This window comes from Pyrus communis, chromosome 14 (genome assembly GCF_963583255.1).
Source record: "Pyrus communis chromosome 14, drPyrComm1.1, whole genome shotgun sequence".
NCBI lineage: Eukaryota > Viridiplantae > Streptophyta > Magnoliopsida > Rosales > Rosaceae > Pyrus > Pyrus communis.
Window position 1 is genome coordinate 18,284,029 of NC_084816.1, and position 12,238 is coordinate 18,296,266.

At 37.9% G+C, this 12,238-nt stretch overlaps 2 protein-coding genes and 1 long non-coding RNA gene across 3 annotated transcripts; 2 read left to right on the plus strand and 1 right to left on the minus strand.

Moving 5' to 3' along the window:
• Nucleotides 1–399: 399 nt before the first annotated feature.
• LOC137716318 (psbP domain-containing protein 6, chloroplastic) lies at nt 400–2,866 on the minus strand. Its single transcript, XM_068455756.1, has 3 exons — nt 2,542–2,866; nt 900–1,216; nt 400–787 (listed from the first exon to the last, which is right to left on the minus strand). The coding sequence occupies exons 1-3, from the start codon at nt 2,864–2,866 to the stop codon at nt 617–619; spliced, it is 813 nt and encodes a 270-aa protein (XP_068311857.1). The 3' UTR covers nt 400–616.
• Nucleotides 2,867–4,752: 1,886 nt separating this feature from the next.
• On the plus strand, nt 4,753–9,214 carry LOC137716137 (uncharacterized). The gene is made up of 9 exons (XM_068455537.1): nt 4,753–5,275; nt 6,418–6,477; nt 6,575–6,681; nt 6,777–6,869; nt 7,292–7,390; nt 7,573–7,671; nt 7,788–7,865; nt 7,963–8,629; nt 8,758–9,214. The coding sequence occupies exons 1-8, from the start codon at nt 5,140–5,142 to the stop codon at nt 8,335–8,337; spliced, it is 1,047 nt and encodes a 348-aa protein (XP_068311638.1). The 5' UTR covers nt 4,753–5,139; the 3' UTR covers nt 8,338–8,629; nt 8,758–9,214.
• Nucleotides 9,215–10,447: 1,233 nt separating this feature from the next.
• Nucleotides 10,448–11,673, plus strand: LOC137714810 (uncharacterized). The gene is made up of 3 exons (XR_011065467.1): nt 10,448–10,621; nt 11,308–11,376; nt 11,470–11,673. It is a non-coding gene; the product is annotated as an uncharacterized lncRNA (long non-coding RNA).
• The last annotated feature ends 565 nt before the right edge of the window (nt 11,674–12,238 follow it).

The window sequence follows — 12,238 nt, forward strand, 5'->3', positions numbered from 1 at the left end:
TCTTTTAAGTGCAAGTACACACTTATTTATATATTATGTAAAAATTTAATTAAAATAAAGAAAACACTGCCACTTAGTACTATGGTTTGATAGTATTCCTCTTCACTTGGAAGTGAGAGATCTTAAGTTCGAATCTCGTGGATGGTGAATTTGATACAAAATTAGGCTGCTAATTGTATGGCTTAACCAAACTCCCTTTCCCTTAATGTAAAAATATCGATGTACTAACAAAAAAAAAAAAAAAAAACGCCTAGGCCTCTTCCTAGGCCTCTAGGCGTTAGGTCACTAACATTTGCCCGCCTAAGGGACAAGCTTGTGGTGTAAACATCGAAGGATTTACCATAAGCTCTTGTATCATTTCCTTGGTTACGGACAAGCTTACAAAATAAGATAAATTCCTTTACCATAAATGTATAATTATACCAAATCCTTCTACGTTCTACGCATCTACAAGTTACAGGGCATTGAATATCGAAGGAGAAGGGTTGCAATTTTAATTTTTCGAAAGGAACATTTGATCATTTCTGAAATAATAAACAGACCCGATACGAACTCTACAATTTTTCTCTCCATGCCAAAACAAGTTTCTTTTCGATTTCATTTAGCAGTGATTGACCTACACTTGAAATGAATCGAGCATGGCTTTTAGCGTCTTCTGAGATGCTTGCCATTGTTTCTCACTTGCACTTACCACAAATAATACAACAGTGTTTCCCTTTGCTGTTGCCACTGCAAGATTGTGAGAACCTGTGAGAGCAAACGGGGTCTCGAGCGCATACTTGTAGTACTGCATACGAAAGGAAAGATTGAATTCATGTTGAGCTTGACTTTAGTTGTGAATGAAGGTGGATAAAAGGAAAAAACTTGAAAAGTATTTTACTTCAAGAGAGATTGTATACCGTCAAATCACCACGCTTCTCAACTGTAGTCTCAAGGAGCTCATCTGGATCGTATGTGTTTCCAGTGACGAAAGGGCCAAGGGAAGCAATTACCTTCTCGGGGTTTCCAATGTCTTCAATTGTTGCGTTCGGTTTATTGGTCAGGCGTACCAAAGGTGAAGCCACAACCTGAAGTTTTCCCTGTTTTTCGTCTTCAAATTTTACCTCCACCCACGGCTCTGCGCATTTTGGTTGGCAGTAATTACCAGATAAAATGTTTGCTACGCGCATCTGTTTCCAGGTTGGGGGAATGATGAACTGGTAGGGCTCCACATTTCCTGCAAAGAACCAAGTTTCAAGTATCATCAGTACATACATAACGAAAAACATGTTATTGACGAAAACATGATGAGCTTAAAGAATTACTGCTATTATTTTCTTTTATCTTTGTAGGTAACATAGAATGTCATCCAGATAAAATGCAACGACCAATAACAAACTCAAAATGCCGAAATCTGCACGGGATCGAAGCTATGGAGGTCAAAAATGAAATGAACTCAGTAACTACATACCAAAAAACCAACTTTCTATGGACAGACCAAACATCACTTGAACTCCAGCTTCAAGAAACTCCACTCCTTTTGCTTTCTTTCAGTCCGTATTAATATCCAAAAACTGTCATTTTACGAATTAGCGCACTTCACTCTTCTTAAGAGTGTTTGAAAGTCCAGTTCTGAAACTCGATGGTTTTCCCTTCTCCCTTATTTAGCATGTCTTTGCAGGAAGAGCCGATTTTCTGCTCCTGAACATTCTCCTTACCTCTTTTACTTCATGGATGCTAACATAAATTTTCCCTTTCGCAACAACTCTACCCTGCTCAGCCCCAACTTTCTGCAGACACATAAATTGCAACACATATCCTGATATCCTCACAAAAGGAGCCCGTTTCCGTTGGTTGAGACTAGCTTCCGCAGAAATAGAGACTATGCGCAAACAGTCGAACATCCAACATTGTGTAACCAATTTGTACATATTTGGAATGTACATGTTTCTTGGACTACTTCACCTGATTTGTTAAAACTCTTGTTAACATGTCATTGTTGTTCTTCAATTTTGTAAACAAAAATAAAGTACCTCACCTAAGGAGCTGTCGATTTTCTTCAACTCAAACCAGCCCTCAAAATATGACGCGAACATCACCATGTACCTATCGGGATACCTCCTAATACTCCCTTCCCCTTTTTCATCCGGACATCGCTATTTTCGCCACTTTTCCAGGTCTCTCCGAAGTTATACAAAATGCTCCTTACTTTTGCACTCCAAACAGTGTAAGATCTCAGAAGTTTGACCCACTAAGTCTTCTGTAATTGAAGGATGCTCTCTCCACTCAGTGAAAACTGTGCTTATGAATTTGGAAATTCTTTTAAAATTTATCCGCAATTCTACTCGAAGCATGATAATGCTAAAGCCAGACACATTCAAACGTGGTCGGTAGGTACTTAAGCAGTAATCAAAATGTAGTTCCGCAAGATCAAAATCATCCATTCAGATCATGAGAAATATTGCGGAGTCGACTCAATCAGTTACCAACTGGTTAGCATTCGAGTGTTACCGATAAAGAAAAAAAATTTAATGAAACATGAAATAAAAGTGAAGAGAGTACCAGCGCGAAGGGCGGGAGTGTCTTTAGGAGTGGCTTTGAAGACGACGAAGGAAGAATCGGAAGGTGAGGGCGGGAGATAGGAGCCCACCACCGCATCCTTAGCTTCTGCGGAAGGCACTTTCAGTATTGTTTCAACCAGAGCCAGAGGAAGCAGACCAAGCCCTGCTTTCAGCAGCAACTCTCTTCGTTTTTGACTAGGAAGTAATGGAAGTGAATTCGGAGGAGAAGGCGAGAGAAGTGGCGGCGGTTTTGAACGTGAGGAAGAGTGGCATTTGGAGGAGGCGAGAGAGGAAGGTATTGGAGGAGTTAAAGGAGCGGTAGCCATATTTGTAAGAGGAGAAAGAAGGAAACGATGATATGATATGTATAATATTGTAGCCGCAGGCGCTGGCCCCTCCCCGCCCTTATCCGATATCATCCATTTTCCTTGTTTTTGCTTGGTTCCACTTCACTTAACTTCACCAACAATATCTAAGGGTTCATATTTGGCACGTCATTTTTTAGCATATACATATCAGGTTTTAAAACTTCCCCAGGATGAAATTTGCATGGCTTTCAGTTTTCACCAGAGGGATTTCAAAGGAATGGGCTTCATTTTTTAAGCTTCTCGTTACCAGCAGGAGTCCCGCGGCCGTTAGCACCCTTTTTAGTACTCGTTGAGCTAATTTTCCACTGTTTTCGTGCATTAAGCCTAGGAATACATTTATTTGCCAATATGATGGCCGGTCACATTTCACTAAAGATTTGAAGACCATGTCAAAAGGAACCAAAAGACATTAAGTGTTCACCAATGAATACGTAATATATAATGTGGTAACCGAGTCATTTGACTCCTTACTTTTTAATTGTATTTTTTTAACACAAAACAAAAAAAAGAGTCAATTATAATTAATTAATTTAAATTTTTAATGCATGGATTCCATTGACAACCCATAGAATAAATATTAAAATCAATTTTAATTATTTTCTAATAGTTAATGTAGCTATAGGCCCTCAATATAATAATAAATAAATACCAATAAAAAAAGAATAAATAAAATTTTGACATATTATTTGGAGATACTCTAAGTGGTTCACTTGGACTATGCTATGTATGAATGATCTTTTTTTTACACATGCTGGGACACTATGTATCATCATATAAGCGAACAACATGATTGATATGTCTCTAGTTAACCAATGAATACGTAATATATGATGTGACAGCCGAGTCATTTGATTCCTTACTTTTTAACTGTATTTTTTGACACAAAACAAAAAATGAGTCAAATATAATTAATTTAATTTTTTTAATGCATGGATCCCATGACAATCAATAGAATAAATATTAAATTCAATTTTAATTATTTTGTAATAGATAATGTAGCTATGGGCCTTGCCACTTAGTGCTATAGTCTAGTGATATTTCTTTTCATTTGTAAGTGAGAGGTCTTAGTTCGATTCTCGCCGAAGTCGAATTTGAACCACATTATTGCTAGTCTATAGTGAGGCTAAACCCACCCTCTACTCCTTAGTGTAAATAATATTTTAAAATGTAGCTATGGTGTCACATCCCGGCCCGGGGCGAATCACTTCCCGGCCCCACTCCACCACCGTAGCACGATATTGTCCGCTTTGGGCTTACCATTCCCTCACGGTTTTGTTTTTGGGAACTCACAAGCAACTTCCCAGTGGGTCACCCATCATGGGATTGCTCTAGCCCCTTTCTCGCTTAACTTCGGAGTTCCGACGGAACCCGAAGCCAGTGAGCTCCCAAAAGGCCTCGTGCTAGGTAAAGATTGGAATATACATTTAAGGATCACTCCCCTAGGCGATGTGGGATGTCACATATGGACCCTCAATATAATAATAAATAAATATTTGGCACATCAATCAGAAAATAATAAGACTTAACATTTGTATTCAATTAGCCACATCTGCCATCAAATAAAACTTTGACATTTTATATTTGACATCTATTTTTGCGATGCTCTAAGTGGTTCACTTGGACTATGCTACGTATGAATGAATGATCTTTTATATTTTTAATTTTAATTTTATAGAAGATCCTGGTCCTTAAGACTATTTGTTGAATATTCTCTTTGCTCCTTCAAACCTAAAACACATGCTGGCACACCACGTATCATCGTGAAAACACATGCTGGCACACCAAGTATCATCGTATAAGTCAATGACATGAAGTTAAGACATAGGCTTTTGTTTGGGCCTTGTTAAGACATAGGCTTTTGTTTGTTTGGTTTTACTAGAATTAACGAGTTGTCTTGGGGGGTGTGGTCAGTGGTAACACCAGAAAGTTGTAAGAAATGAAAGGACTAGGAAATCCAATGTCGCCAATATGGTGGTGGAACTTCTCCAATATGCAGTTTCAGCGGAATTTCCTGTCAAGTAATTTAGGAGCAATTCACCAAGTGATCAAATTCCGAATTAGGGGTTGGGAGTAACGCCGAAGTTTCCTGTGGTTCCGTTTGTGAGTTTTGGATCAAATCATGTGCATGATGCAGGTGCTTCTCCGGCAACAATCCTACTGCCATCAATTCCTTATCCACCTCTCCTTCTTCTGTCTCTGTCAGTCTGCAACTCTTTCTCTCCTCGGAAAAAATGGCGGGAACCATGTTAAGTCGTCCACGACCGCAACCTCCGCCAGCCATGGCGCGCAGCAAATCGCTGTGCCTTCAACAGTCCCAATCTCTCCAGGAATCACGTTCGAGGTTCAGGTCCTTCCCGTACAAATCAGGTTCGTTTCTCTTCAGTCGTAGAGCAAGGAGAACATGAGCCTGATAGAAAAGACAAACGTCGTCGAAAACATTCTCATTCATTTCAAAATATAGCAGAAATTTCGAATCATATTTCGCTTTTGTTTACATAGTAATTAGGCTGCTTAAGCCAAGTTTTGCATCTGATCTTAACTATTCATTGCTTAATCCATATGTGGTGCATTTTACAAAAGAACTAGTGAATTTTACCTAATATGGCCACGTTTGTGCCTAAGGTTGGATTGTATTTGACAACTCGCTGGATTGAAGGTATGTTGAAGGAAGAAATGGATTTCAATTTCCAAATTTTGTCCAAGTTGAGAGTACAAGATGGATTAGTACTGAAGAAAACTTATCCTTTACAATCCTACCAGTTTGTCGGGATTGGAAAGGATAAGTATCATTCACGACTAATTCATTTAATTCTTTTAGCTTGGACAGAATTTGGAAGTTGGCATTCATTTCTGCAGGGTTACATTACGGGTTGACCTTAAGCCCTTGTTTAACTGCCTTGGTTATGGACGACTGTTTTGCTGTTCAAATATGACATACCTAATTAGGATTAAGCGTTCAGTTAGAAATTCACAATAGGCCGCAGAATGCTAAGCAGATGACCCAAGAGTGATCATTTTTGGTACTTAAGAGTTTGATATTATACTTTATGAAGGAGAGCTTAGAGAAGGTTATCACATAATTAGAGTGCGATGTTGAGAAAGCTTTTTGGCGGCACTTGGAAGGATAGAATAAGACATGGGATTTTCTTAACAAGAGGGAAATATTTCCAATTGAGATGGTTTAGTCATAGACAGTTAGGGATGCTCTGGTAAGTAAAGAGTGATCTGATAAAGGGGAATGCCTAAAATAACATGGGAAGGGTTGTGAAAATGAATATGATCACAACAATTGACGAAAAGCATAGCCTAAGATAAGACTGATGGAGGAAAAGGTTCAATGTAGCCAACGCTAACTAGTCAGCATTAAGGCTGAGTTGAGCTGCGTTTGGCATGTGTACTTGAAAAAAGAGAACTTCTGAGAAACTTGTATAGTTGCTATCAAAAGTCATCTATGTATTTTCAGATTAGAGGGCTTACTTTTTCTCCACCCACCCTCCTGAATATTGTAGGAGAAGTTGCAGATTACAGTCCAGATTGTAGAAAGGCTGCATTGCAAGCTTTGATGAAATGTGAGTTTCCTCGAATCAAGATAAGAATAAGGGTGTTTTTCTCTTTATTGAGATGCTAGGTACGTATAGGATTTTGAGTCACTGTTTGGTTGTGCAGGGTTCGATAGTTTGAACATGGAGGAGAACCCCAGCAGGTTGCCTTTGCTCGGAAAAGGTTACGGTGATGACAACAGCACCTATTACAAGGAACACAACCTGACAACGGTAATTTTAAAAACTCATAATCTTGATGAAATAATTTTGTTTTGTACATATCTTGCCATAATTTTGTAATTAACTGCACACACCTATGATTTCAGGGATCCGATGATTACAACCCCAGTGAGTCGCTTTTAACTAGTGATAGCCCACATGCTTACACTGACTACGACGAGCGTGGCAATGTGGCAACGGTAGTGGAAAAATCTCATAACTGTATCTAGACCTTCTTTTTCATGTTTTCCTGCACATTGAAATAGTTTCTTGCACAGTCTAATCCAAGCGAGTCTCCTTTACCTTGCATTAGTCCTCGTGCTGATGCTGACTATGACAAGCCAGACAATGTGGCAGGGATAGTTGAAAATCTTATAACCATAATTGAACCAATTTTTTTATGGGAACTTTAATGAAAAGCTCCCGATATTGTTCACTCTAATGAAAAATCACATTTTTACTCTAAAATGTCAATCCTGGTACTATTCACTTACAATACCTTTTTGTCTTTTTCGTTAAAACTCAAAGTTTTCAAGTCCTTTTCATTAGTTTTCCTTTTTTTTATTGACATATTTTCTTGCAAGATCTGTATAGTTTTAGCTGTACCAATTGACAATTTCAGGGCTCTGATGATTCCAACCGCAGTGAGTCGCTTTTACCTAGCGATAGTTCACATGCTACTACGAACTATGGGGAGCAGGGCAATGTGGCAAATGTAGTGGTAAAAACTCATAACCATAACCATGACTAGACCGTCTTCAATCTTCATATTGTCGTGCACATTGAACTTATTTACAAGTAGCAGGGATAGTGGTATAATCTCATAACCATAATTAAACATATTTTTTACTTTGACATATTGCAAGGTCGGTATAATTTTGGTTGAACTTTTAACAATCTCAGGGCTCTGATGATTCCAACCTCAGCGCGTCACTTTTACCAAGCGTTAATCCTCAGGCTAACACGGACTTTGGCGAACCAGGCAATCAAACAACGACAGTGGTAAAAACTCAAACTATAATTAATCATTTTTTCTCACTCGTCCTGTGAGATAATTAGTTTTATCTTTTATTAAGCGTACAAATAGTTGAAGGGCTTCTCACAGATCATATTTGCAGGGCCCTTCTAGTTCAAGCGTTGTGGTTAACATTGGAGTTGAAAATAATGACTTTGACCAACCACGTCATGGAACAAGAGTAATGCTCAAAACTCACTACGATATTAAACCAGCGTCGTTTAATCTTTTGAGAGGTTTATTTGGCGATTTAATAACTTACTATAACTTCCTCGTAGGTTACCAGATTCCAGTGGATCTTTATGCTCCATGGTCTCAGCCTAGAAATGTTGTCAGCTTATTTTGATCAGTTATCCTCCCCAAATAATTCTCATTATGCACTGGTTAGTTTGCTGTTAGCCATTGCAGCTGTGCTTACTTGCATCTTGGAGCTCATTCACAATGGTCTGAAGGAAGGAGTTGAATCTACCAACTGCACGGTTTTCGGTACTTTGCCTGATATTTTTGGTTTGGGTCTTTCCCTTATCCAATGTATTTGCTCAGCAGTGCAGTATCATTTCCTCCATCGGCATGAAAATAATCCTATGAAACTATCCCCTGTGCCTCTCTTCTTTTTCTGCTGTTTGGTGGTTTTGAAATTGAAAATGAACTAGAGCTACACTGTCATTCGGAATGCAAACGTGGTGACAGTAGACAATATGACTCATTGATTGTGTGCCCGTCTCATTATTCGTTTGTCGCACCATTTATCTATTAGAAGTCAAGTGCCAACGATTAGATTTCGATCTTGCAGATGAACTTGTAACCACTCAATGAATATATATACATATATATACATGCCTAAAATATGTATGCATGCATAATGTTTTAACAGTTTATCTTGTTTGTTCTCCGGCTGGATCCATGCTTCAGTGGGCTTCACTTTTATGGTGTTTATATGTTCTGGTGCGTTCATCTTCTTTTCTTTTAGGCTTTTTGGTGTTTGTTGGTTTGGCTTTCAGCTCTTACTTAATCTATCCTGTTTGTATAACGTGATGTCGTTTCAGCTTTTTAATGAATGCTGAACCTCACAGGCACATTGTTTAAAACTAGGGAACCCGGAAGTTGGGGTCTCTCTGGTTTTATGAAACGAGGACTGAGCCGATGGAGGACAGATTTGCAACGTTGCCTTTCGATCCCGGTATCGGCAAATATGCAGATTGCTTTGAAATCATTTAACCTGGGAAAACATCTTGTGTGTTCTTGGAGTGCTTTTACGTTTTCAACATCCAAACAATACTAGCTTGTAAGTGAAAGGTCTTATGTTCGAATCTCGTGTATGGCAAATTCGATACCAAATTAGGCTACCCAATATGTGGCTTAACCGAACTCCCCCTCCTTTGAGTGTAAAAATATTGATGTACTCAAAGAACAGTACCAGCTTGTAACGTCCAAAAGTAGTTCCTCTAGCAATTGATTGGGTTGGGGGAGGAGAATTTGAACCAAAAAAAGGAGACAACCTTTCTAACCCAGAAAGTAATAGGTTGTCTCTACGGGAAGTAATTTATGTGTACACCAACCGCACACGGGAGGGGGAAACAAGGTGAGAGAAACCCTAGGAATTCCGGGTTTTCCGTATTTTCGATATTTTTGGTTTTCTACGTAGCTTCAACCAAGTTTTGTTATTGTTGATTATCACTTTTTTTTTTTCTCACTAAACTCATAATCCAATTATGCCTAGAAGTATCTAGCAATCAGTATTGAGTTGAAGTAGTATTTTTATTTACTTGTAACTAAGAGGTTTTATGTTCGGCTTACATGAATAACAAAGACGTATTGTATTTGTGTTAAGTTCAATATCAATTATTAAAACAGATTGTGCTTTTAAACTAAAAATATAAATAAAGAGACCACGTCGTTATAGCTAACTTATTAAATACATTAGATTTGAGCATTAGGATATTTAGCTCTATTTTTAAGTGATTTTCACACATTTTTCACATATTTTTAACATTTTATGAAGTTACTTTCGGGACTAAACTTTTAAGCCCTGATTTGGGATTGAGGTGATTTTTAAAAAAGTGGGTATGAAACAAAGTTTGGAGGGTTTTTGGTGTTTGGTAAACTCTCAAAATCAACTTTATTTCAAAGTTTTGAATGGAAAAAAGCTAAAAATGGGAAGCTTCAGAAAGCAGCTTATTTGTGAAAACACGTAGCTACAATAATTTTATTAATGAAATTTTCAAATTGTCAACAATGCCCTCCTTTCTCTCTGCCTTCTCTTTCTCGCACGCCCTCCTTTCGCAGAAGACTCAGAGATTCTCGTGCGCCCTCTTCTCCTTTGTTGCCTGCCGCTACACCTCTTCCTCCTTCTCCTTTCCTCTCTCTCTGTTGGTCTCAACGCCACAGACACCGTCGTCGCTTTCCTTCCTTCTCTTGCTGTCGCCTTCCCTCATTCCTTTGGTAAGCTTTTCTTGTCTAAAATTTTGTTATTTATTTGTTTGGATTTTTAAATTTGGGGATGGGGAGAGTGAGAGGGGTGGGAAGAGTGAAGGGATGAGTGTATGGGTGTTGGGATAAAAATTGGGGATGAAGAAAACAATTGGGGGAAAAGAAATTAGGGTTTGTGGAGGAAACAAGAAAACTTGAAAGAGAAGTAAGAAAAATTGATTACTTCTTTATTCATTTTCCTTGACTGATCTTGATGCATGTTAAGCGTGAAAAGTGATAATGCATGTTTGTTCCCTGAATCTTGTTTTGGATTAAAGAGTTATTTTTGTTTTTGGTGGTTGGGGAAAAAGTGGAGGAAAATTTGGAATTGTTACGATCGGTGTTGGATTTGAGCTTATCGCTTCTTTTCTGATACAAGGTTGAAACCCTCATCCATGCACTTGAGAAAATTGCCAAGTTGAAGATTCCCCTGCTGATTTGTGCAGATTTGAACTCTGTGCCTCAGAGGTTAGCCTTCTTCTATTAGTGATGAAGTAACGATGAGTTGAGTTTTGCATGTTAATAAAAGTGAGAGGGAGAATAGAAGTGATGCAATGCAGGTACCTTGTGTTTTGTTGTAGAATTTTGTAGAAGGATAAAAAGGTGTATATCAGGTTCGGGTTATGTGTTGATATCTGCAATTTAGGAGATGTTAGAATCATCCAATAAGCTTGAATTTGTTGGTCTTCTCTGATGAATATTTTGATTTGAGTTTTATGGTAGGCATCTTACAATCCCTTTGGTAATTGCAGCGTTTTTGTTCACTTTTGGTGTAGCATAAGGTTAAGCTGTTTAATTGTTTTGTGATTGCTGGTACGCAGAAGGTTTAGATTAATGGGATATGTATTGGATGTTAGATGTTGCAACTTATCTCACTATGTCGATTAGTCCATGGTGCATGATTGGCTTGGTCATCTTACCTTACCCTATTGGCTCTTGGATTTTCAATGGACGGTATACTTCGTTGTGGGTATTCATTTTATGCTTTCATTTTCACTGGCTCTTGGATTTTCACTGGACGGTATAATCTTGGTCATCTTACCTTACCCTACTGAGTCTTATGCTTTTATTCATTTTATTTTAATAAAATGAGAATTAGTTTGCCTACTATACCTGTATCTTTTCATCCGGGTTACCATTTGTTCTGTTTTCAGACAATGTTGAGCTTGGTACAGCATGTGGAAAGTACTTCCGAGTGTCTTGCCTTAGCATCATTGATGCAGGTACTCCATAGTTTTCGTATCATTCTAAACAATTTGTTTGCCGACCAGTGAAAAACTGATTTGGCTAATGTTGTCATTTGGTATTATCTTTAGGTGATTCGGATGTTATCAAGACGCTACCTGGTGGTCAGTGAAGGAAAGTAGGATGATACCTCTATGTTAAGTATAGTGTTTTGTTTTGAGACTTGTCAATTGTTTTCTCCGAATGAAATTCTCGATTTTCTTTGACAATGTTGTGTTGCTAAGTTTCCAAATGCTTAGATTCTACTATATGTGTAAGGTGATCTTCGTTGTGACTTGATGCATGGCATCTTGAGTTGTGACTTGATGCATGGCATCTTGAGATTCATTAAAGTTAATTCTGGTACATTAGATATCTCATTCGGGGTTTTTTCTTCGAACCTTGAATTGAAATGCTTACGCTAAGTAATTAAGCAAAAAATAGCGTAGTATGAAATGCTGGATAACAAGATAGGTTTCAGTTTGGTGTGGGATTTTGCTTCTTTAGAAACCATTTTTGTTCATAAGTGTTATTGAATGGCTGGTTTGGTATTGCTGTGTTTTGAAAAAAATAAAGTATATTTAGTAATTCACCTTTATTTGTTAAGAAAATTAAATTAATGGCACATCTAGTGCTATACCCTTTTTGGTCATTTTACACCGTCATAACTATTTTACATAAAAGTTTACCAAACACTATAATACTGTTTTTTTTTTCAAAAGTACTTTTACAAAAAAGTTTACCAAACACTCTGTTGCTTTATTTCACAATTGCTTATTCTCACAGCACAGTAGAAACAATTTTTTTTCAAAGCACAGAAATACCAAACCAGCCCTAAATTGTGTCAACAAAAACGATGTG